The sequence below is a fragment of the Plutella xylostella genome, chromosome 29, assembly GCF_932276165.1.
Source record: "Plutella xylostella chromosome 29, ilPluXylo3.1, whole genome shotgun sequence".
Lineage (NCBI taxonomy): Eukaryota > Metazoa > Arthropoda > Insecta > Lepidoptera > Plutellidae > Plutella > Plutella xylostella.
In genome coordinates, this window is record NC_064009.1 from 2088475 (window position 1) to 2110477 (window position 22003).

The 22003-nt window shown below is 36.6% G+C and overlaps 1 protein-coding gene across 1 annotated transcript in view; it reads left to right on the forward strand.

Moving 5' to 3' along the window:
* Positions 1–22003, forward strand: part of LOC105383736 — a 121262-nt gene that overhangs the window by 96773 nt on the left and 2486 nt on the right. Inside the window, exons 3-6 of the mRNA XM_038120089.2 lie at positions 6642–7021; positions 8302–8465; positions 17175–17268; positions 19755–19909. Of these exons, the coding sequence (XP_037976017.2) occupies positions 6863–7021; positions 8302–8465; positions 17175–17268; positions 19755–19909 (572 nt within the window). The 5' untranslated portion in view covers positions 6642–6862. The remainder of the gene's footprint in view (positions 1–6641; positions 7022–8301; positions 8466–17174; positions 17269–19754; positions 19910–22003) is intronic.

Sequence of the window (22003 nt, forward strand, 5' to 3'; positions counted from 1 at the left end):
AGTCCTTTTTGTAAAATATATAATTATTTTATAAAAGCTTAGGCAACTGGCTAATTCTTTATTAGTAACTACCTGTTTACATTAGATAAGAAGTTCTGTCATGAATAATATACCATATTCTAACTGAGGTCAAGTGCGTGAGTACCACAAACCCACATGCGATTAGGTACAACCACTACTTAGGACACAAAACTGTTTCTAAATGGATAATCAAAATAAACCATCAATTTAAAAAATATTTAACTAAATTGCGTCAGTTTAATTTCTTCTGTTGTATCTCGATTCTAGGTGTTTTTGATGTAATATTTTGGCCTGTTAAAGTAATGTTTAACGCCTTTTCTATTTGGGTATTCACTTCTTTGACTTCTCATAAAATAATTATTTATCATCCCATAGCGCCTTAATTGCAAAGTTCACATCACGACCCATCACGTCCCCACTGCTGGGGCACGGGTCTCCTTCCAATGAAAGAAGGGTTTAGGCCTAGTCCACCACGCTGGCCTAGTGCGGGTTGTTTAGTGAAATATTCCTATATCTACGAGTATGGCCATTATCGCTAGAAAGTTACCGGATTTACATGTTATTTCTATCTATTACTAATCAGGAATACAGGATATTGGTATTAAGATAAGTTGTATTAGTGTGAAGCAGTACTGATATTGTAGCTTCATAGATCTATGCCATAAGGTTTTATCTAGCTAATTTAGGTTCGGCCGTATGGGATAATACCCCTCTTTTTTGCTCAGGGTTAACACTACTCATTTTCCGTCAAGATTCAAATTATCTACTTATCACACAAAAAAAACTACACAAAAATCGGCGCATCTATTTGGGGGCTAAGATAGGTACCTACTACACACATAAAAATATTAACACTTACAAGTTAAAACTGTCACGTTTAACTTATACTCTCTATTTCTCAGCCACGGGTTAAAAATTAAAACGTTTCTTTTACTAAACTATCGGATAGTCAAGTCTATACAATTTAATTGCTAAATATCAGTTAGGTGAATCTATGGTTGAGTTCCTTGATGTAGAAAGTGGATACATTTGCATATCCCTTACTGTGTCACAAGGATCTAAAGAAGGTATAGTATACATAAGGTGACCATACGTCCCGCTTTGGGCGGGACAGTCCCGCTTTCAAGCTGTCCGTCCCGCTGTCCCCCGCGAGGGCTAAAATGTCCCGCTTTCAGATTCACAGACCAAGCGATCATTTAAATTATCTACATTTTGTAACTTCATCCCATATTTCCTTTCTTTCTTATAATCACTTGAGACAACTATTTATCTTCTTATCACTTACTCACATAGACTATAATTATGAGTCCGAGTTCCACCGAGACTCCGCGAGTAACTTCGTTCAGTGACGATCATTGACTCGCTCTTGCTCTATCGGGTATATTATAAATTTATCTCGCTCACCTACCGATTCATAACAAAGAAGAAATGCCTAGGAGTACATGTTTTCCAAAAAAGTAATCTGTATTAACTTTTATGAATGTGAAAATAACATAAGATGCACTATTGATAAGAACTTTAAATTAAAGTACTCAAATTATTTAAAAATCAAAGTAGGTATGAGGTTTAAGAATTTTGTAGCGTCCGGTATGAGAATACCCAAAAATTCCGAAAAAAAACCGAATTTGAAACACCGAATATGCCGAATGTATAATAATCACGAAGGTTTGTTATTACGATTGTTAAATACACGAACGTAAAAAAATACGATTACTTTAGTATACGAAAAATAAAATATACAGATTTATTATAATCACGAAAATATCAAATCCGGACCAAAAATATGATAATTCGTGATTTTGACAAAAATAAAATGAACGTTTCAAAAACTTTAGAACCAAAACCTACAGATAGGTGCGAGGACGATCAAAGCGAGGAGGAGCGTGTTAGGTGCACATAAATATCAAAAAGCAAAGCGGAGCGTTTCAAATATAGAGTAAAAATATTGTTAAATAGAATACAATTTGTAGTAGGGTAAAACTGCCAGTTATTGGCCATCGTTAGTTACTGGCCACTATAAACTTAAAAATCATAAAATAAGGAATGAGGCATCGCCTGCCATCTGTGTTTTTTAATAGGACTTTGTTATCTAACTGACTTTGATTTTAGTACAATTTTTTGCCACTATGAAAAAAAAACGCCATACTATGCCGCCTTTTTCTGACAGTTGGCGGTCGGACTTCCGCGTGTACGCTTCAGAGTAACGTATTTCTTAACGAAACACATTTCTTCAAAATTGACATTATTGGTGATTGAACGCAATTTAAGTGATTTCTTTAGCATATTTATATGGTGTTAATGGTAAATTTTATTAATATATTATAGTTTCATGCAATTACCTTTGGGAAGGTGAGTTTTTGGAGGTGGCCAATAATTGAATCAATTAATTGCAAATTTTCTGTTACTGGCCGCCTATGCCAATAACTAAATAAAAATGCAAGTACTCTATTTAGATGAAAATCGACTGTTTTCACAATATTTATAAGTTGTAGTATCGTGTGGCAAAATATCACGCACTTTTATCAATTAAATTCAGTTACTGGCATAGGTGGCCAGTATTTAGTGGTGAAGTGGCCAATATCCGACCGATGTATTTTGTTACAGTGCGCAAACCATCATCAACGGGATGCCACCTAAACGAAGACAGTATTCTTCAGAAGACTTAAATAAAGCCTTCAAATTCATAAAAGACAAGACAAGACATAAGACAATAGAAAATAGTTTTCAGAAATTCAACAATATTTTATTGAAGGATATCGATCGACGAACCGTCTTGCCTAAAAGCTCGACAAGTTTCAGCCCCCAGAGCAAGCTGGGTTTCGAAAAGACTTTAGTACAATAGATCTACACAGTAAGGCAGATTATACAGAAGACCCAAGAGTATAATAAGCCTCTGTGTCTAGCCTTTGAAGACTATGAGAAAGCCTTCGTCTCCATCGAGACGGGCAGTTTTGGACTCCTTGGAGAGATGCTAAATCGACTGTCGCTATATCGGGGTGTTGAGGTGTCTATACAATGCTGCTACTATGACTGTCCAAGTACAGGACCACAAGAAAAGACCTATCCAAAGGCAACGAGGAGTGAGACAGGGAGATGTGATATCTCAGAAACTGAAGACCGATGCATTAGAAGATGGCTTTAAGACGTTGGACTGGAACTAGTGTTGCCCAAATTCAGTCTTGGTCTTGCAGTCTTGGTCTTGTTCTTGCGTTTTTGCAAGACCAAGACCAAGAACAAGACCGCGTATTTTTAGCAAGACCAAGACCAAGACTGACCGTGCAAGACTTGAGCAAGAACAAGACATAGCCTGCAAGACTCTTGCGTCTTGCAGAGCGCTATTTCACTGAGTAGTTAGGTGTAACAGTTCGGTGTATAGGTAAGTACGCTTAGGAATTCTATGAGATGCAAAAAACTGTATCAAAGAAAATGAAAAACTGGACCTATGCGCATTACGACTAATACCATAAACATAGCGAATAAAAAAATATCTATTAAAATCAAAAAGTAAACTTTAATAAATAGTAATAGACTAATAGGTAATTGCAAGACTTGCAAGACTCTTGCTGCAAGACCAAGACCAAGACCAAGACTGGGAGCGCAAGACCAAGACCAAGACCAAGACCAGGTGTATTGGCGCAAGACCAAGACCAAGACCAAGACCAGGTGTATTGGCGCAAGACCAAGACCAAGACTGGCTAAGTCTCGTCTTGTTCTTGCATTTGGGCAACACTAACTGGAACGGACACATGTCACACCTCCGCTGCGCAGACGACATCGTCAATATGGCAGAATGTCTGCCGGAACTCAGCTGGATGCTAAGTGGCCTAAATGCTGCTTCCCAACCTGTAGGCATCCCTCAAAGCCTGAAGACAAAAGTCTAGTCAACCACTGCATCCTGCACAGTGATGACGTATGGTGCAGACTGGTGCACATGCTATGGAGAGAGCTATATGCTTGGGGTTGCTCTGATAGATCGTATCAGAAATAGGGTTATCTATCAAAGAACTAAGGTTACCGACAAAATGTGCTTAGATAAAATGGCAGTCATATCTCCCGATTCTTCCGAAGAACCGATAACCGTTGGGTTAGACGAGCTCTCGTATAGAGACCACGAACAGGCAAAAGCAACGTGGGACGCCCTCCTGCCCGCTGGACCGACGATCTTAGGCGGGTAGCTGGTAGTGGCTGGATGAGGAAGGCCGAGGACGAGGACCGAGTGTTATGTTTGGGAGAGGCCTATGTCCAGCAGTGGATGAGTATTGGCTGATGATGATTCTATGACGATGAATAAAATACGCACGTACAGCGTCGGTAGATCTTGATTTGCTTGATTGGTTGTATGTAAAGTACGCAGGAACGGTGTTTATTAAGTAATTATATAATTATGTATACAAAAAAACATGTAATTGAAAATGTTATATTTCTAGTATTTTATTCTTAGAAAGTTGATTTTTTTTTTTGTTTTTGAAGTTTAGCCGTGCTTAATATTATTCTGCAACTGATTTTAATAAAGTTTTTATTAAAGGAGACAACATTAATTTCTATTTTTTAGCAGTTTAAAGCTTTTTTATAAAATTATTTCCTGTGGCCAATAACCAGCCTATGGATGGCCGGTAAGTGATTTTTTTGGCCAATAACTGCAATTTTACACAGGTTTGCAATAATATGTATTTTTTTATCGGTTATAGTTTTCTAAATAAATTATTGATTTACTGCGAGGCAAAAGTAGCTTTTCTAGATTACATTCATACACCATCTGTCAATTTTGGTTTAATCTGTATGAAATAATTCAGCTTTGAAGTGGCCAATCCGCTTAGTTGGCCAATAACTGGCAGTTTTACCCTAATTGTTGTTAAGTTACACAACAAAGCAAAACAATTGCACGGATTTTTACGGTGTTTAACGTTATAAACCTTAGGACCTAAACCTAAAGAAAGGTGCGACGACGAGCAAAGCGAAGAGGAGCGTTTAGGTGCACATACGAGTAGATGTCGATAAACCAAGCGGAGCACAGCGAAGCAAAACAAAATTGTTAACTAAATTACATTCGGGGATCTGTGTTTTCGGAATATTAAAACTTCGTAATTCGTTATTTAAATAATTTGAAATATTTAAAAAAAAACGTACATTTAAAACATCGAAATTGTAACATTAAAAAAATTTAGGTACCTACTTTGGTCATTTTAATAAATCTGTTGTTTGAAATTTCGTTTATCAACTTCTCGTAATTTTCGTTATTCGGAAACTTAAAATTTACTAGAACTATGAAATTCATAATTTAAAAAATCGTTATTTTCATATTCGTAAAAAAGATATTCGGATTTATGTAGGGTATATTTATAATAACATAGTAAGTACTTAGGTATCCTAAATATACCGATAAGAAGATAATATGTATCTTTGAGGGATATGAAATTCGGCAGGTGGTGTCCCGCTTTGACAAAAAAAATAAATGGTCACGTTAAGTATACACAGCGTTTGTGCAATGCAAGATAAGACAAATTTTAACCCCTGAGGGCAAAAGAGGGGTGTTAAGTTTTACGTGTCTGTGTATCTCTGTCTGCGGTAGCGCAGCTCCCTTAAGTGCGTTTAAGTCATGTAAATATGTCATGTTTTATGACAATCGGCTTAGCCATTCAAAAGTTATTTATGCTTTTAATGTAAAATTTTGGGGGTTTTTAACGTTGGTTAGGTAAGCTTATACTGTTGAATTAACCCTTAATCGGCCATGGCTACTTAAATAATGTCATTGGTCAGAAATCACAAATACTTAATAATTGTGACCTTCAATTTTTGTTGTTGTTGACTTATACCTATTACGAAGTTTTTGCACTATGTATTGGTTGCGGATGGTCCTAGGAACTGTACCTCCTGTCTAGTAAGTATTATACCTGCCTCTAGTCCATGAACCTATGAATAGTACACTAATGGCCGATGTGTATTTATGTTATTATACAAGATTATTAATACATTCATTCTAACTGCCGATGATAGCAACCCTGAGTCATATACCTATCTGATCGGTATTTTACTGAGCTTAGCCTATCTAGGTATACTACGTATAGGTACTACTACTACGATATTTTCTCGGAAAGTTGACACAAACTTTTTCTGAAGGGTATTCTATTCTATTCTATTCTATTCTCTGTGGGGGTAACAGTACCTGCACCTGGCTCTCTCGAATGGAACCTTTGTGCATATCCCCAAGGTCTAAACTGCCTTCCTAAGCTTGGACCATTTTCCCACCACGCTGGTCCACTGCGGTGGTGGGTTCACATATCTAGATGTGCTAAATCTAGATATGCAGGTTTCCTCACGATGTTTTCCTTCACCGTAAGAGCGATGGTATACATTGTAGGTACTTAAATTCAGAAATGAACTCATTGGTACATGTCAGCGCCGGGATTCGAACCCGCATCTCTGGCGTGAGAAGCGGGCGCTTACCCGACTGAGCTACCACCGCTCGAAGGGTATAATTGACACAGTTATAAAAGTAGATCAAGCAAACCCAAAAGATACACCTAATCTTAACCCTAATCATTTTTATAGCAAAATTTCATCCACAAACTAAAAAGGTCAGACTATCATCCTCATTAACCAAACCTATTTCTTTGTTACAGAGAGAACTGCTGACCCAGAGAAAAAGAACTGGCCGAAAACAATTCGAACGTGGAACAACCGAACGAAAACTAACCGCAACTAAATTGACCATAAACAAAACGTAACTTTAAAAAGAAAAAAGATGCGACGGACTGTCGATCTAACTTGACTTGGAATTCAAAATTGGAACTGGGAAAATGAGTGTCAGTGTAACTTAGCAGTGTCGTTTGTTGAGTGAAACATGGCGCATAAAGTGAAGAGCAACCACTATGTGGCCACGCACAGGTCTGGCGTGGACTCCCCCTCCTCAGGGGGGTTTCTTCCGAGGGGATCATCGAGGGATGAGAACGACAGTCACAGCCACAGAGCACCGTCGGAGAGAACTCTGTCGGAATATACGGTAAGTTTAAAAATCTATGTTGGAATTCTGTTTGCGCCGTGGTGGCGTAAGGCCTTGTTATTCGAGAGGCCGTAGGTTCGAATCCTAGCATGTACTAATTTATTATTACGGTGAAGCTAAACATCGTCAGGAAACCTGCACATCAAGTTGCTAGGTCTATAGGTACCCAAAAGTGAAAACATTCCACATCGGCTATACGGCACAGGAATCCAAGTTCTGTCCAATCCAAACCGCTAAAACTCTTTCCTCTTTGGGGATTACAGTCGTGAGCATATATATATGCGTGATGTCTGTTTGGGTTTCAAATGGCTACATTTACGATGTTTAGCTGTAACAAACTCCGCCCAAACCAAAGTAAACTGCAACATCTGCTCTACTGAGAATTAGAATTGTGTCATTCCGGCAAGACTGTTTCCTTACGACTAATGTACAATGTCACTATGAAAAATAGCAAAATATCCAAATAGTTATCCTAGTAATGAAAAAAAATGGAATGCGAATAATATTAGAGATTTTTATACTAATTGATTTTTACAAACTGCTTTCCTATTTGACATTTGTGTCGTAGTAGTAACATGATCTTTAAAATATCAGTTTGGATTTTGGAACAATCGTTTGATGTTTTAATATCCGAATGGAATGCGCTATAATATTTGGTTACGTTTGATTTTACTGTTGACGTCAATACACAATTTTAACTGTATTTTAATGTTAATTTCATTTTCAATGACGACGTACATGCGTGAGTCATGTTTTGAACGAGAACATGAAAACACATGTGACTTTAGTAAACATTTCCTGGGCATAACGAAGGAATTTGTGATTCATTTGTTGATCACATCGGTGTTATGATTTTCAGGAAAAATATTTTCCTCTGTTACCATTTATTCACAATTTACACTGCCATACTGTACCTATACTGCAGGAAGGAGTAAAGTAGGAACCTGTATTTTACCCAAGGCAGTACAATATACCAATAAACCTCCTGTATTCATAAATAATAGAAATGTAACCAACAAAAGTTGTAATCGTTTCTTAGTTTTTCACTTAGGCTCAGAACCACTAGTTAGTTACTTTTCAGTTGCTTTTGAGTTTCACCGTGTGTTCTGGGTCTGGGCCTTACACAGCCAATCACGCTGTCGAAAATTATGCTCTTGAAACTTTAAAAGCTTTTCATGGCACCATGGCTGAACCCGTATGCACAGAAATACTTAATTATCTATCTGTATAAAATAGCAGATTTATGAATATATTTAATATTTATTCATTACAAATATCAGGTAATGGACGAGCGCACCCGCTCGCCATCTGGCGGCGGCGGCGGGGAACAGAGGCACGCGCGGCGACACAACGGATCACCGAGACACAACGGATCACCGCGGCACGACTCGGGGTCCGACGTGTACGTCACTAGCGCCGCCTACCGGCCGCCCTCGGAGATCAGGTGGGAATTTGTTTTGTTACCTTTAAAATATTTTTGTTGTTTTACGAATGTGACCGAAGGGGTCATTCACATTCATGGTATTATTTAAGTATTGGAATGGATCTACTGACTATAATACTAAACGTTTTTCAAACAAACAAACTAAATAACTGAAATATGTAATGCACAATCTCAGTTTTCCGTAAGTAATCTAAGTAACTCCTCCCATCCAACTAAACCTGAACTAAACTAATAGTCTATGTATCTATGCGTAAGTATTATGTACATTTGTACAATTCGGAACCGCTATAGAGTTATATTATCGCAATAAAACAACCCGAGATAGATAAATGGTTGTAGTTGTACTCTGCTTACTTAATAACGTAAATTCAATCAATATTCTTAGTTCAATTAAAGCGATATGTTTCCAATTAAGTCGGGTCCGATCGTGTATAAAGCTAAGGTCCGTGGTATTTTATGGCTTAACCGTAAGAGTAGTAACTATCAAATCTTACGAGTACACCAGAGATCCATTCGTAGAGATACATTCACGGATATGCATGCAGAGTGAATTATAGGAAAAATACAGTCCATAGTACAGTACAAGGCAGACAAATCTGACCCCTCTCAGAAGCATTGTTATTATGAGAGGGGGGTCAGGTTTCTCTGCACATGACCGTACGTAGACCGCCTTACCTTATCTATGTATCGTATAGGTTCTTACCACTAAATCATTTTAATATCGGGTTTCTGTAACCGTCATTATAGAAAAAAGGCATCCTTAAAAGACCATTTTTCTAATGGTTTAATGGGCTTACCAAAAATTACTCACATATTTTATAAGATAAATCATGTTAAGCTTACGCGGCGCTTTTACATAATTCACTTTAACTGAGGATTAAACTATTAACTGGGGTTTAACCGATTAGTTTATGATATTAATAACCATATGAATAACCGTTTTTGAGTCTTTAATTGGTAGAAAATACCGTGTAGGGAGATAGGATCTAATAGAGTCATGATGTGGTTTAGCTGACTGCCTACAGATATTTTTGAATTACTTCATTCGTCCAAATTATATGGAAAAATGTAACATTATTAATTATAATACTTACAGTGTGTAAAAAATATTTCTTTACAAAATTACTTGTTGGTCAAGTTACTTTTTACTATGGGGAAGTACTTACCTATAGTGTGTTTTTTCTTACTTGTCGTAGATTTCGAGCAATCTTGGAGTGTCTTTTTATTTGAATTAATTTAAAAACTAAGTTATGAAATAAAACATAATGACAAATGAAATACTTACAAGCAAAAATGATTGATTTCGTCATTAAACCATTTATTTTGGCCGTAGTTTATTTGTTTAATAGTATTTTAATTAAAAAGACACACAAAGATTTTTTACCTTTTTCGCCAAATAAGAATGAATACAGTATAGACTTTTTTACGAGTATCCAAAAGTCGAAATAAAAAGCACCTAGGTACTTACTTACCTATGTAGTTCAGACTGACCATCTGAGTCATGTTGTTTCAACTTACTAGAGGTACTTAATAGTATAAGTTCTACTTATACTATTTTTGCAACACCCTGTATAACAAATTTAGTTAAACAGCTAATACCATCCGGCTACCATAAAGACTACATTGAACATCATTCATCAATGACATCGTTCATAAAATTGGCATGAGCCCAATATTATTAGTTTTAAAGCGGAAACGGTTCGTTTATTTTAATTTAACAAAACACACATTATTTTGATCATTATATGACCGGTATTGGTAATTAAAAAAACTGTATTTGTCCACATACTTAAACAGATAGATTTTGTTTGTTTCTTTGTATCTATTGAATATGGTTTGAGCTTGAGCCTACTGGACTGATTTCAAAAATTCTTTTAAGTACCATTATGTTTCATTCTCTCTGTGTGCTATGAGCAAAACAAAATATATTTTTTCTAATCCCAGGGCACATAATTTAGGAATTGACTATGACTATTATATTATTCTATTCTAATCCATACAGGTAGGGTTGGCAGTCTATAAATTAATTCTCTATGTCCGGAGCAAGTAGGTACAGTCAGCGCGAAAGTGAATTATGTAGGCATTAATCATCGTCCGCACTCGACCTAGAGGTTAGGCTATGCAGGTATTAATATAAGCACTAAGCCTTCTATAATGTCACCAGTACTATAAAGCGACTATAAAACGGTTTATAACATTTATTTATGGGGCGCTAAGGAATTTATGTTTTAGGACAATAAAAGTTAAGTCCTGTTATACTAGGAGCTAGTGTTTAGCTTTTATGCTAGTTGAGTAGTAAAAAATAACTGTAAAAAACATAACCCTTAAATACGTACCTAATGTATGTGACACAATCGCCGCCGTCCATAGATTAACAATATCCTACCAACAAAGATGGAGTGTCAGTGCAAAAGAAACATCTTCACAAATACACCCCACTGGTACCACTGAGCTATTATTTTCAATTATTTGGGTTAGAAGATGTGTGACTCTATTCATTGGTACAATGGTTGTCATTAGGTTACGATGAGTTCTTACGACTTTTTTATTAGGAAGGTATTAGAAATAAGTACTTACCTACTGTAATAATTATGATCACATAGAAAATGTACATATTTTAGTCTGACCTAATTAACTTACTAAACAATGAACCTCCACGATTCCAGCTTCCAAGTGCAGTAAGTCTACCCGTTGCCCCACAGCTATAAAAATATCAAAGCCGCGCGATTACTAGGTCGAACCTCGAACCGCCCAGCATTCTTACCCGGCCATTCTAATCTATTACTTTGCACTTAAAGGTATGCAGATTGGTCGCTATGAGAGTTGTGATTGAGGCAATTTGAACTACAATACCGTTGGATGCCTCTATCGGCAGATCCTTGGATTCACCTAATTTGAGCCAACGGATCTTTGAGGCGTGTCGAATTACTAAAACGCCAGGTTTGACGCGGGAGGGCGCTGTGGGGAGGCGGGCGAACGCCGAGGTTGGAACGCTCCGTTGTTTCAAGCATTGTGTTGACTGTTGAACGAGTGTTGTAAAAGTTGTGGTCCTGAAAACTTAAACCTTATATTCTAATCGTCATAGTGAGCAACTTTCCTAAAGATAAATAGACTCCCAGTGGAATGTCATTTACAGCCTGTATAGTTTATCATTATTTTTAATGAGGTTGTTTTTTATTTCAACTCCTAAGGCCAGTGAGCAGCTCATTAAAAATATACAGTTTAGTATAAATCTTCGCTTAAGTCAGTAATTTTAAAGGTCATTTATACTTTTTTCACGAGATCTAATAACCAATCACAAAATAAAACTTGCAACCGGTAAAAAACCGCGCGCTCCAACCGTAACCCTACAGCGGCCACGTGCAAAACAAAACCCTACATTAAACGTCTTAGATTGATGTAAGATTGCTGGCATAGTGCGGTGGGCGCATGACTCACAAATTGGCATCCACTCGCTGACATGTCATCGGTACTCGTACTATTCGGTGCTGTAGACGAGCATCGGTATTTTAGGGTTACTGGTGTCATGGGTGAGGGTTTTTTCATCATTATGATCAGCCCTCTCCTGTTCACTGTTCTCCGCAACCTCGCAGATGATTATCAGCAAGAGTTGTTTCGCAGATAGAAAAGCTATAGTTTTGATTCACATACTACTTTAGTATTTTCGCCGGAGATTTGCATATTATTTAAAACATTATCATTAGACAATTATTAAGTAAGTAGGTCCTATCCCCAATATAACCCACCGATTAATAGATCTCTACAGGTTGTTGCAAAAAGGGTATACTATGGAAAATTATATTTTTTTTCGCGAATTTTGAAATTCTGGTTTCATTTTTCATTTCATTTATTTATTGCCTTAAATCACATGTTACAAGATATAGATTTACATTATATAATTTTATAAAAAAGTTTCAATGCAATTTTACCCAATGGGTGTAGCAAAATGTATATAGTTAGTAAAATGTCATGCAAAATAAATTAAATTATTAAAATTATGTTAGTTATTACATTTTATTAATAGTATAAGAACTTAATGAATTAGTTTTTAACATTTTAAAATTTAATTTCAATTCTTGTCAAGCAGCAGGCTTGAAATCATAAAATTCATTGAGGCTATATGGACACATAACAATGAGGAACTCTTTTAATTTAGTAAAGAACTTAGTACCCGTCAGAGACTTAATTTCATCTGGAAGACTGTTGAATACTTTGATAGCTGCCATCTTCGTTGAGCGTGAGTATGTGACTGTCCTACTAGCAGGAACCTCCAAATCATACTTAAATTTCTCATTTAGACGGTTACTGGCACCCAGAGTCCTAAGGGGAAATTTATTTGGATAGCGTTTGACCAATTTGCAGAGTTCAATGACGTATAAGGCTGTAATAGTCATACAGGTTTCAGTGTCGGGTTTAGATATACCATGCTGCACATGTAGGTTTCGGCTTAGTACACCCTTTTTGCAACACTCTGTATGATAAAGGCATCGAAATAATGGAGGCTCACTGTTTCCGATTCTGGCTAATATTAAGTTACAATGAAAGTTAATAATACAAATAGCAACATTAAGTATTAGTTTTAATCACCCGTTGAACACTATTTCCAAGCCTCACATATAAATTACCCACCACCTGACATCTGAATCAAAACAAGAATTAATTAAATTAATATCTCAAGCGAAGTGAAACTATGAACGTGACTAGAAAACACATTTCAACAAATCATAAAGCTGAAGCTCAGTGACTTCTTTATAATGCCCGGTGCCTTATTCTGGGGGAGCAACCTTACCGCAAACAATTCAGTATTACCAGAAAAAAAAATATTGTTTAACAATAGTGTTTTACAACGAAAAGAACAATAACGAAATTGTACCGATTTATCAAGCGTTTGACTTGTCATCTATCATACACTAGGGCGTAATAATAGTAAAGTATCAAAGTTTTTGTGGCAAGGCCATATTATCATTATTTCAGTGCTAATAATTGTCACTGAACATCCTATAAAAACAAGGTCTTGTTATAAAGGATCCAGAATGACCCAGCTCCTCATTCTGAATCACTTTTGTTCTACCTAAAAATATTAGGATTTTTTTAAACAATTAGTGAGCTTTTATATAATTATGTATTTTATTCCAAGCTTTAATATAATTATGTATTTCTGTCCCTAGTATTAGCTTTGTAGCTGTAAACTGGTAAAGTGGTAGATACTGATACCAACTACCTACTTAGGTACGTGTCTACAGCTCGTGGCCGGGAACCGAATCCTGATCTTCACGCAATTTATAGTGCACCATTGAGCTTGTCAAGCTGAGGTGGAGAATAAAATATTGCTATGGGAAGTATGTTACTGCAAATTGGAGTCAAGCTATCTGTATACTTGTATAGCTAGATCGGTACAATCAAAATACTTGGTGTCATGAACTTAAATCGTACCGGTCACAGCTGACTAACTTTTTTAAAAAAAGACTTTAATCCTTTTTAAAATTTCTCAAAATCATTCCCAATCAAAAAAGAAAGTGCGTTTAAAAAATAAGATGTCAAATCATTTTGAAAAAAGAATCGATCAAAAAAAGGTTTTGAGTAAACAAGCATCACACTATTTCTAGTTAGGTTACTTTGGTTTCTGAACGAGGTGTTTCAGAGTTTTTAAATTTCGAAATCGATTTAGAAAAAAGAAACACGAATTTAAGTAAACAATTTTGAAATGCGTAACACCGGGTGCTATAGAAACTTTTTATTGACTTCGGGACCGATTTTATTGACTAACTACTTTCCAACCTGATTTTACTAACGATTAGAAGAAGAAAAAAAATAAAGAGATTAAGTTTTTTTCCAATTTGAATACAATTACTAGCCGATAAAGCGAGTATAATCGAAGATGACTAAATAATGACGTCAAGTCATGTAGAATTGAGTAACAAAAAATATTCTATCGGCACATGAATAATAAGAAGATTTAAAAACTGAACACACAACGTAACTCATGGTACAAAATCAATTTTAGAACGTACCTACATTATGTGTGACTCTCGTTCTAAATCCAAATTGAAAAGACGACGTTTAATTTAATAACATAATGGAGTGAGCGGTTGCCGGTTTATGAGAAAAATAAAACTTTTGGTGTGGTATGGGGTATGGGTATGCTGTGGTATATTGGTATATATCACATGATTTACATGTTTAGTAAAAAAATATAAAGCTGTGACGTTAAGAAAGATTGACGACAAGAAGCCGCTAAAAGGAAGCTATACATGGGTGTTGCAAAAAGGGTACTTATACTAACCGATTCATTTTCGGGCCTCGATTTAACATGCCGCACATGTGGGTTTCGGCTTAGTAAACGCTTTTTACAACACCCTGTATAGATTGGACAAATTTAGGTTAAATAAGCAAGTGAGCACAGTAAGCTGAAACTTTACTAGGCTAGGACGCTTTGCTAAGGTCTTACTCCACTGAAGTGTGTGATGTGATGTGATGCACAAAAAAAACCGAAATCTCAAATATTATCTATCATAGTTACAAAATAAGACAATACTACTACAAGACGGTCGAATGGCGTAGTGTTTAGTGGCCCTGACTGCTGAAGGTCCCGGGTTCGATTCCCGGCTGGGGCAGATATTTGTTTAAATACAGATATTTGTACTCGGGTCTTGGGTGTTGATATTTATATTTAATATGTATCTATCTGTGTATTTGTGTGGATATATCAGCTGTCCGATACCCATAACACAGGCTCTGCCTAGCTTGGGGTCGGATGGCCGTGTGTGAGATATCCCCACATATATTTTTTTATTTTTTATTTACTCTAACAAAACGATGACTGTTGAAAACGATCTGTTCCCAAGCCCGCCTCCTGCCGCTACTGAATTACCAAATCCAATGAACTTTTTTTTCTGGCGCTAACATCAAAGTGGCTGAAGACCATAACGTCTCTCCAAGGACACCAGTGGCCACTTCAGCTTACGAAGATTATTTATCTTATTTATATTTATTTAGAAGACCAACTAATTATTCAATTGTAGCATCCATCTAGACTTAAAACAGAGTAAGTATTTGACAAAGTGTTCAACCAACAAAGTATACTTAAACTTGTAACTACACTTCTTAGAATCCGAAACTCCCTGTACAACAGTTTGCGATAGGGTGATTGTCTCGATTGCATGACAGTTGACAGCTCTCGCTCATTGGTTTTTTGTCAAGCTAGAGTAAACTTCCTGTAGAAAGCAGTCAATTTGTCCCAGCCAAGGAAACTTTACGGTAAGTATTATTTGGAAGTGTGAGACCGGGTAATTTAGTCGCACCAGCCGTGATGCACAGGAATTTGTGGAAGTAAAAAGTCATGTCGTAATTAAAGGGTTACTTATCGAGAAGTGGACGGTTTTATGTGGTTTTATTGGAGATTTATGTCTTTATAGGGCGTCATGGGAAATCGATTTAGAGTTTTTTTTCCGATTCAAAAAGTACCTAGAAGTTTCTTAGAGATTGAGATGTAAATTTTCATGAACCTGTTCAAATATTGTAGGACTGGTGGCTTTTAGATACAGGTAGTCGATGGGTTGGATGAGGAAGGCCGAGAATAGAGTGATATGACGCTCATGCTAACGCTCCTTGCATAAGTATTACAAGTTTTAATTTATATAATTATAAGTGGCATAAATATGTAAATTGTTTTAAAAAATACCTATGTAAGCAACTGATCTGCTTAAGGGAGCTTAAAAACTACAACAAAAACGTATTTAAAGTTTTAACTCTCGAAAACTTATCACAGCACAGAGGACCTGCTTTATTCGTTTGTTTACCTGCCAAGCCTTTCCCCGCTACGTTCGTATGTGGCATGTAGTTAGTATTTACGGCATGTATCCAGGCCAGCCTTGACACCGCGTTATCTGTTCCCCATCGTACATCTTTACGATTGTCATGAACTCGTGACCGTGGCTTTCCGAACGCAGGCGGTCGTGAGCTACGCTCGTTTCGGAACGTACCTGCCGTTTCGAATTTCAAATTGAGCGGGAATTGAAGCTGAGATGACACTGACAGGTGGATGTTTTTATCTTTTTTTGAATTTGGAATCTGTGACCGTTTTATCCTCTATGATCGGTTCATTAGAGCTCGTGTCGAGGTCGAGGTCCTATTTACTGGCAGCTATAACTAGAACTTACTTACTAGCTCTACATAATTATGTGACTGTCAGATCCGGTGGGACGGCGGGTAGGTACTTTGAGAACCCCTAATGCCTACACTACAAAATATCCATGAAACACTGTTGCGAACCTACCCAAAGTCCGGTTGACAGGTGATTAACAAGCCACCATCCGCCAACTACAACTACAACTGATCTATGCCCTCAACATTACATAATACACTGACGAGCAATGAAAAAATTTCAAAACATTTCATATATAATTTGATCCAAATATTAACGTTTGAGTGTAGCACAGGACCGTGGGACTTGGCATAACATGGAGGAGGCCTATACCCTGCAGTGGGTTGACATAGGCTGATGATGATGATGATGATGATGATTAACGTTTTTAGTTGGTATTATTTTGATGCGCTGTTACTGTACTTAATATTGCGGACGGCATCGTTAACCTAGTCTTTTCCGTTTTGAAGTAATTTGGTGCTATGGAACTCTTTCATTGCTTGTGAGTGTAATACTATCTCTATAAACTAAAGAGACTAATAAAGATTGCTATTCTTTTGTTTCAGCCGGCAGTCCCGGGCACCTCGCAGCGTGTACTCCTACCGGAGCGCGGTGGCGCCCTCTGTCGCCTCCACGCACCGCTCCAAAGTTTCTAGGAAGGTACGTCTTCTCTACGCTTTGACTAGTTCTAGCACTATGGTAACTTCCACCATAGCTGCCTATAGTTCCGCTTTGATTAGTTATATAGTCATCATGGCAACTTCCATTATAGCTGCCTATAATTCCGCTTTGATTACTTCTATAGTCATAATGGTTACTTTCATTATAGCTGCCTACTCGTAGTTCCGTTTTGGTTAGTTCTAGTCATCATGGTAACTTCCACCATAGCTGCCTATAGTTCGCAAGATGTAGAGTCCATTCAGAGTAGGTAATGCAAGAGCACTATCTTCCATCCTACTGTCATATCTCTTACTCAATTTGATAGACAAGGATTAGCAGCACCAAACCTATCCAATGGCAAAAGAGCCTCTGCATCAGGAATGCAATTCATTTCTCTCATTCATTTCCTCAACCGTCCTCTATAAAAAATAAACTAAGTATTTATTGTAGCTACATAAAGTGGTTCTACTTTTTTTGGCCTAAGATTTATTTGCCTAACCTCGTATTGCATAGTAACGTTTGGTCAAAATCTCGTTTCGCTGAAAATCGTATGGCATAAATCTCTTTTAGTAAAAAGTTATTTCGCATAATCTTGTTTAGCCTAATAATGGTATAGCCAAATCTTGAATAGCCTAATAATGCTATGGCATAGGTTATAGATAAAGTAATAATATTCGTTTGGCTTTAACTTTGATGGAGCGTCTCCCTACATAGCGCAAACTGGAGCCTTGTATTGTGGCCGCTAAGTGGAAAACGCTCCGCTCCACTTCGCTCCGCTTTGTTTTTGACGAAAATGTGCACCTAACACGCTCCTCCTCGCTTTGCTCGTCGTCGCACCTATCTTTTGGTTTTGATCCCATGGGGTTTAATGGCGTTTGTAATAATTATAATGGTCATTCACTTTCGATATTTTATTCATTTAATATCGTGATTTTCGGGATGTAGGAGAAAAATACCACAATTTGTACATTTACTTAATATACAATACTTAATATAGTATTTGTAAAGATAATATTAGGAGAAACAAGATATACCAATACGAACAATTAGAGCAAACGAGACTTAGGTGTTTCAAGTTTGTGCCAAAAGAGTTTTAGACGAAACGAGTCTTACGCCACATAATTCTTGGCAAAGTGATGATTCTACCAAAAAAGTTTAGACCTTACGAGTTATGCGAAACGAGTTTAGGGCAATAAAGATTAGGCCAGATGAGGGGAACCTACGGGTTCCGCTCATCTGGCATAATCTTTATTGACCAAAACTCATTTCGCATAACTCGTATGGTCTAAACTTTTTTGGCCGAACCATCACTTTGCCAAGACTTATGTGGCATAAGGCTCGTTTCGTCTAAAACTCTTTAGGCACAATCTTTAAACACGTAAGTTTCGTTTGCTCAAATTTATGTTCGTCTATACCTATGTATAATCTTGTTTCTCCTAATGTTATCTTAATAAATAATATATTAAGTATGTAGTAAATGTACAAATTGTGGTATTTTTCTCCTACATCCCGAAAATCACGATATTGTATGATCAAAAAAACGAAAGTTAACGACCAATATAATTATTACAAACCCCATGAGATCGAAACCTAAAAATAGGTGCGACGACGAGCAAAGCGAGGAGGAGCGTGTTAGGTGCACATGTTCATCAAAACCAAAGCGGAGCGCAGCGAAGCGGAGCGGAGCGTTTTCCAAACAGCGGAAACAATACAAGACACCAGTTTGCGCTATGTAGGGAGACGCTCCGTCAAAGTTAAAGTCAAACGAATATTATTACTTTGTATAAACCTATGCCATAGCATTATTAGGCTATTCAAGATTTGGCCATACCATTATTAGGCTAAACAATGTTATGCGAAATAACTTTTTACTAAACGAGATTTATGCCATACGATTTTCGGCGTAACGAGACTTTGACCAAACGTTACTATGCAATATGAGATTAGGCAAAAAAATCTTATGCCAAAAAAGGTAGAACCGGGGAACCTACATAAAGTAGTTCTGGTTGACGTGATAAGTTGAAAAATCGAGCAATGAGGACCCAAAATAAGGACCAAAAGGGTGAAACATTAATCAATGAACAATCCCGATGACTGCAAATCCTCAATGCCTCCATGCAGGTTCACTGGTAGAAAATACTTTTATCTGTCCACCTGTTCATACATAATTATTTTTGTATAGGTATTGTGCAATCCTAATATTATAAATGCGAAAGTAACTGTGTCTGTCTGTCTGTCTGTCTGTTACTCTTTCACGCTAAAACTACTGAACAGATTTGAATGAAATTTGGTATAAGTACATGGTCTAGACCCTGAGAAAGAACATAGGCTACTTTTTATCCCCATTATTTAATTATATAATTAAAACTTTTATTTTATTCCCACGGGAATTAAAAAGTTTTTAAGGGAAAGTTTTTAAGGCGAAGTGAAGCGCGCGGGAACAGCTAGTAAATGAATAAATAAACCCCTGACTTTCCGCTCCCCAGGCTGGTGTAAAGGTGGACGCGATGGCGGCGCCCAACCCGTTCTGTCCCAACGTGAAGGGCATGTGCTGCCTGATGCTGCTGCTCAACCTAGGCCTCATCCTGGTCACGCTCGGCTTCGTCATTGTGCTGCAGTTCTTTGAGCCGCTGTTTGTCTGGTGAGATGATTGTAAAGTTACAGTAGCAGATCTTGACGTCTAGAATTTGTCGGATGCGATCTCTAGTGGTGTTTAGGCACTTTAAGAATAATACTATAAGAAGATACCGTTTAGGTTGAAGTTATTCAAAACCTAGGATTTTAAGGGGAGTACGGTATAGTACGGGATTCGCATCCCAGCTGTGCATATCATGGAATAAAAAGTAGTACTCGTTATTCTATGGTGCACCAGCTATCTATAGGATAGGTACTATCGAAACTTTGATGCACATTCACTAGGTAGGTATATCATTTTTACCGTGATGTGATAACTCTAACTTCTAATTGAAGCTGAGGTAGCTTAACAATAAAATAAAAATATCTTCGTAAGGTAACGGGTCCATATTCCGAGGTAAATAACAACATTTGAAAGTAAGTAAGAAAAATAAGCATTTGTAACCATCAATATTGATGTGAAATATTGTCTTCTGTAAGAATATACGTTAAATTTTATATTTCTTAACACAGATTCATTGATAACACATTAATTATACTTAAAAAAATATAATTTATTACACATGTCGATTTGCCCTTATACCGAGGTAGGATTATGGTTTCTTCCATATACCGAGGTAGCCTGTTCCATATTCCGAGTTAGTCCTGTCAGTGGCTCCATGAGTGTGGCCATGAACATAAGGAAATTACAATCTAAAATATCGATATACTTTTTTAACCCTAAAGTACTCCAAATAAATTTAATTATTCTAAATAGTAGTTGAAAATAATGAAAAGAATTAAATACTCTCCATTTATATTGGTTTTCGTGATAATTTCTATTATTTATGTAACATTTTCATAATTCATTATTGCAACTGGTAACATTGGCTAGAAAAAATATTCATAATGCTTCTATGATGTTCTATGGACTTTTCCAAGCGATTAAAAAAAAAATAGAGTAGAGATGGGGTAAATTGATGAAATAGTGACAGTAATCGAATATAATCGATTATTGAACTCGAATGATTTAATCATTTTTTACTATAGTTTTTATCTAAGTAAGGTCTAAAATTTTTCCACGATATTTTATGTTCTTACTTAAATGTTTAAAAGTTGATGATACGTAATAAAAGTAGATGTGTAAGGGATGAGGAAAAGTATCGAATACTTACAAAAGCCAAATACCTTATCAGTACTAATTTCCGATGAGTACCTAATGTATTTACCATAAACGAATATGATTATAATAAAAGTATCTACCCAGGAATCGATCCAGCATCGATTATTTTTTCATTCAAGCATAGGTCGGAAGCAAGGAACATTGCACTAGGTACATCTCTATGGCGCATGCGCGCTGGACTGGAGGCGCGCCGGCGCCATGTTCAATTTTCCGCCGAAAAGTTTGCCGCTATTCTTTGAAAGTATTTTTGTTAAGTCTTTACATTAGAAAACAAACATCTTTTATTAAATTATTATGTTTGTATTTGCAATATGCAATTGGAAAATCGATAAGGTAAGCTTGTGTGCGAATTATTTTAGGAAATTACGTAAAATGGAAATATTTTTATGTTTTTATCAGTAATTTGGCATCAGTTTAGTTACTAACCTAGGTTTTTGTTCTAGCGTTTTCGTTTCTAAACTCACTAAGTTTTGTGAAAATGGGTACCAACTTATAAGGATAAGCTTAATTCTGTCAACTATCCATACAATTTACCTACTTACTTTATTTTTCAGTGACAACAACAAGAAAATGAAAAAATCAACCAGACCCCTAAACCAAACATGAAATGCAGTATACAGGACATTCATTTATCTGGGAATTCTGGGATAACAATATTACAACGGCCATCAGACCTCGAAGTAGAAGGATAATGGAAATAAAATACAGAAATGAAATTAGGCAATTGTGTATATAAGTGTTATAAAAACTCCACGGTCGTGTGTGTTATTTTATTCACCCAAATAAAGTTTTACGTCTACAAATTTCTTTCTTTCTTCTTTTATAAAGAGTAATAAGTAGGTAGTATCTAGTAGTAGTTTCGTAAAGTCAGGCATATCTATCCACACCCCTTTTATATTTAGGAAGAAAGTCGCTAATTCATCTTGATTTTATGGTTTG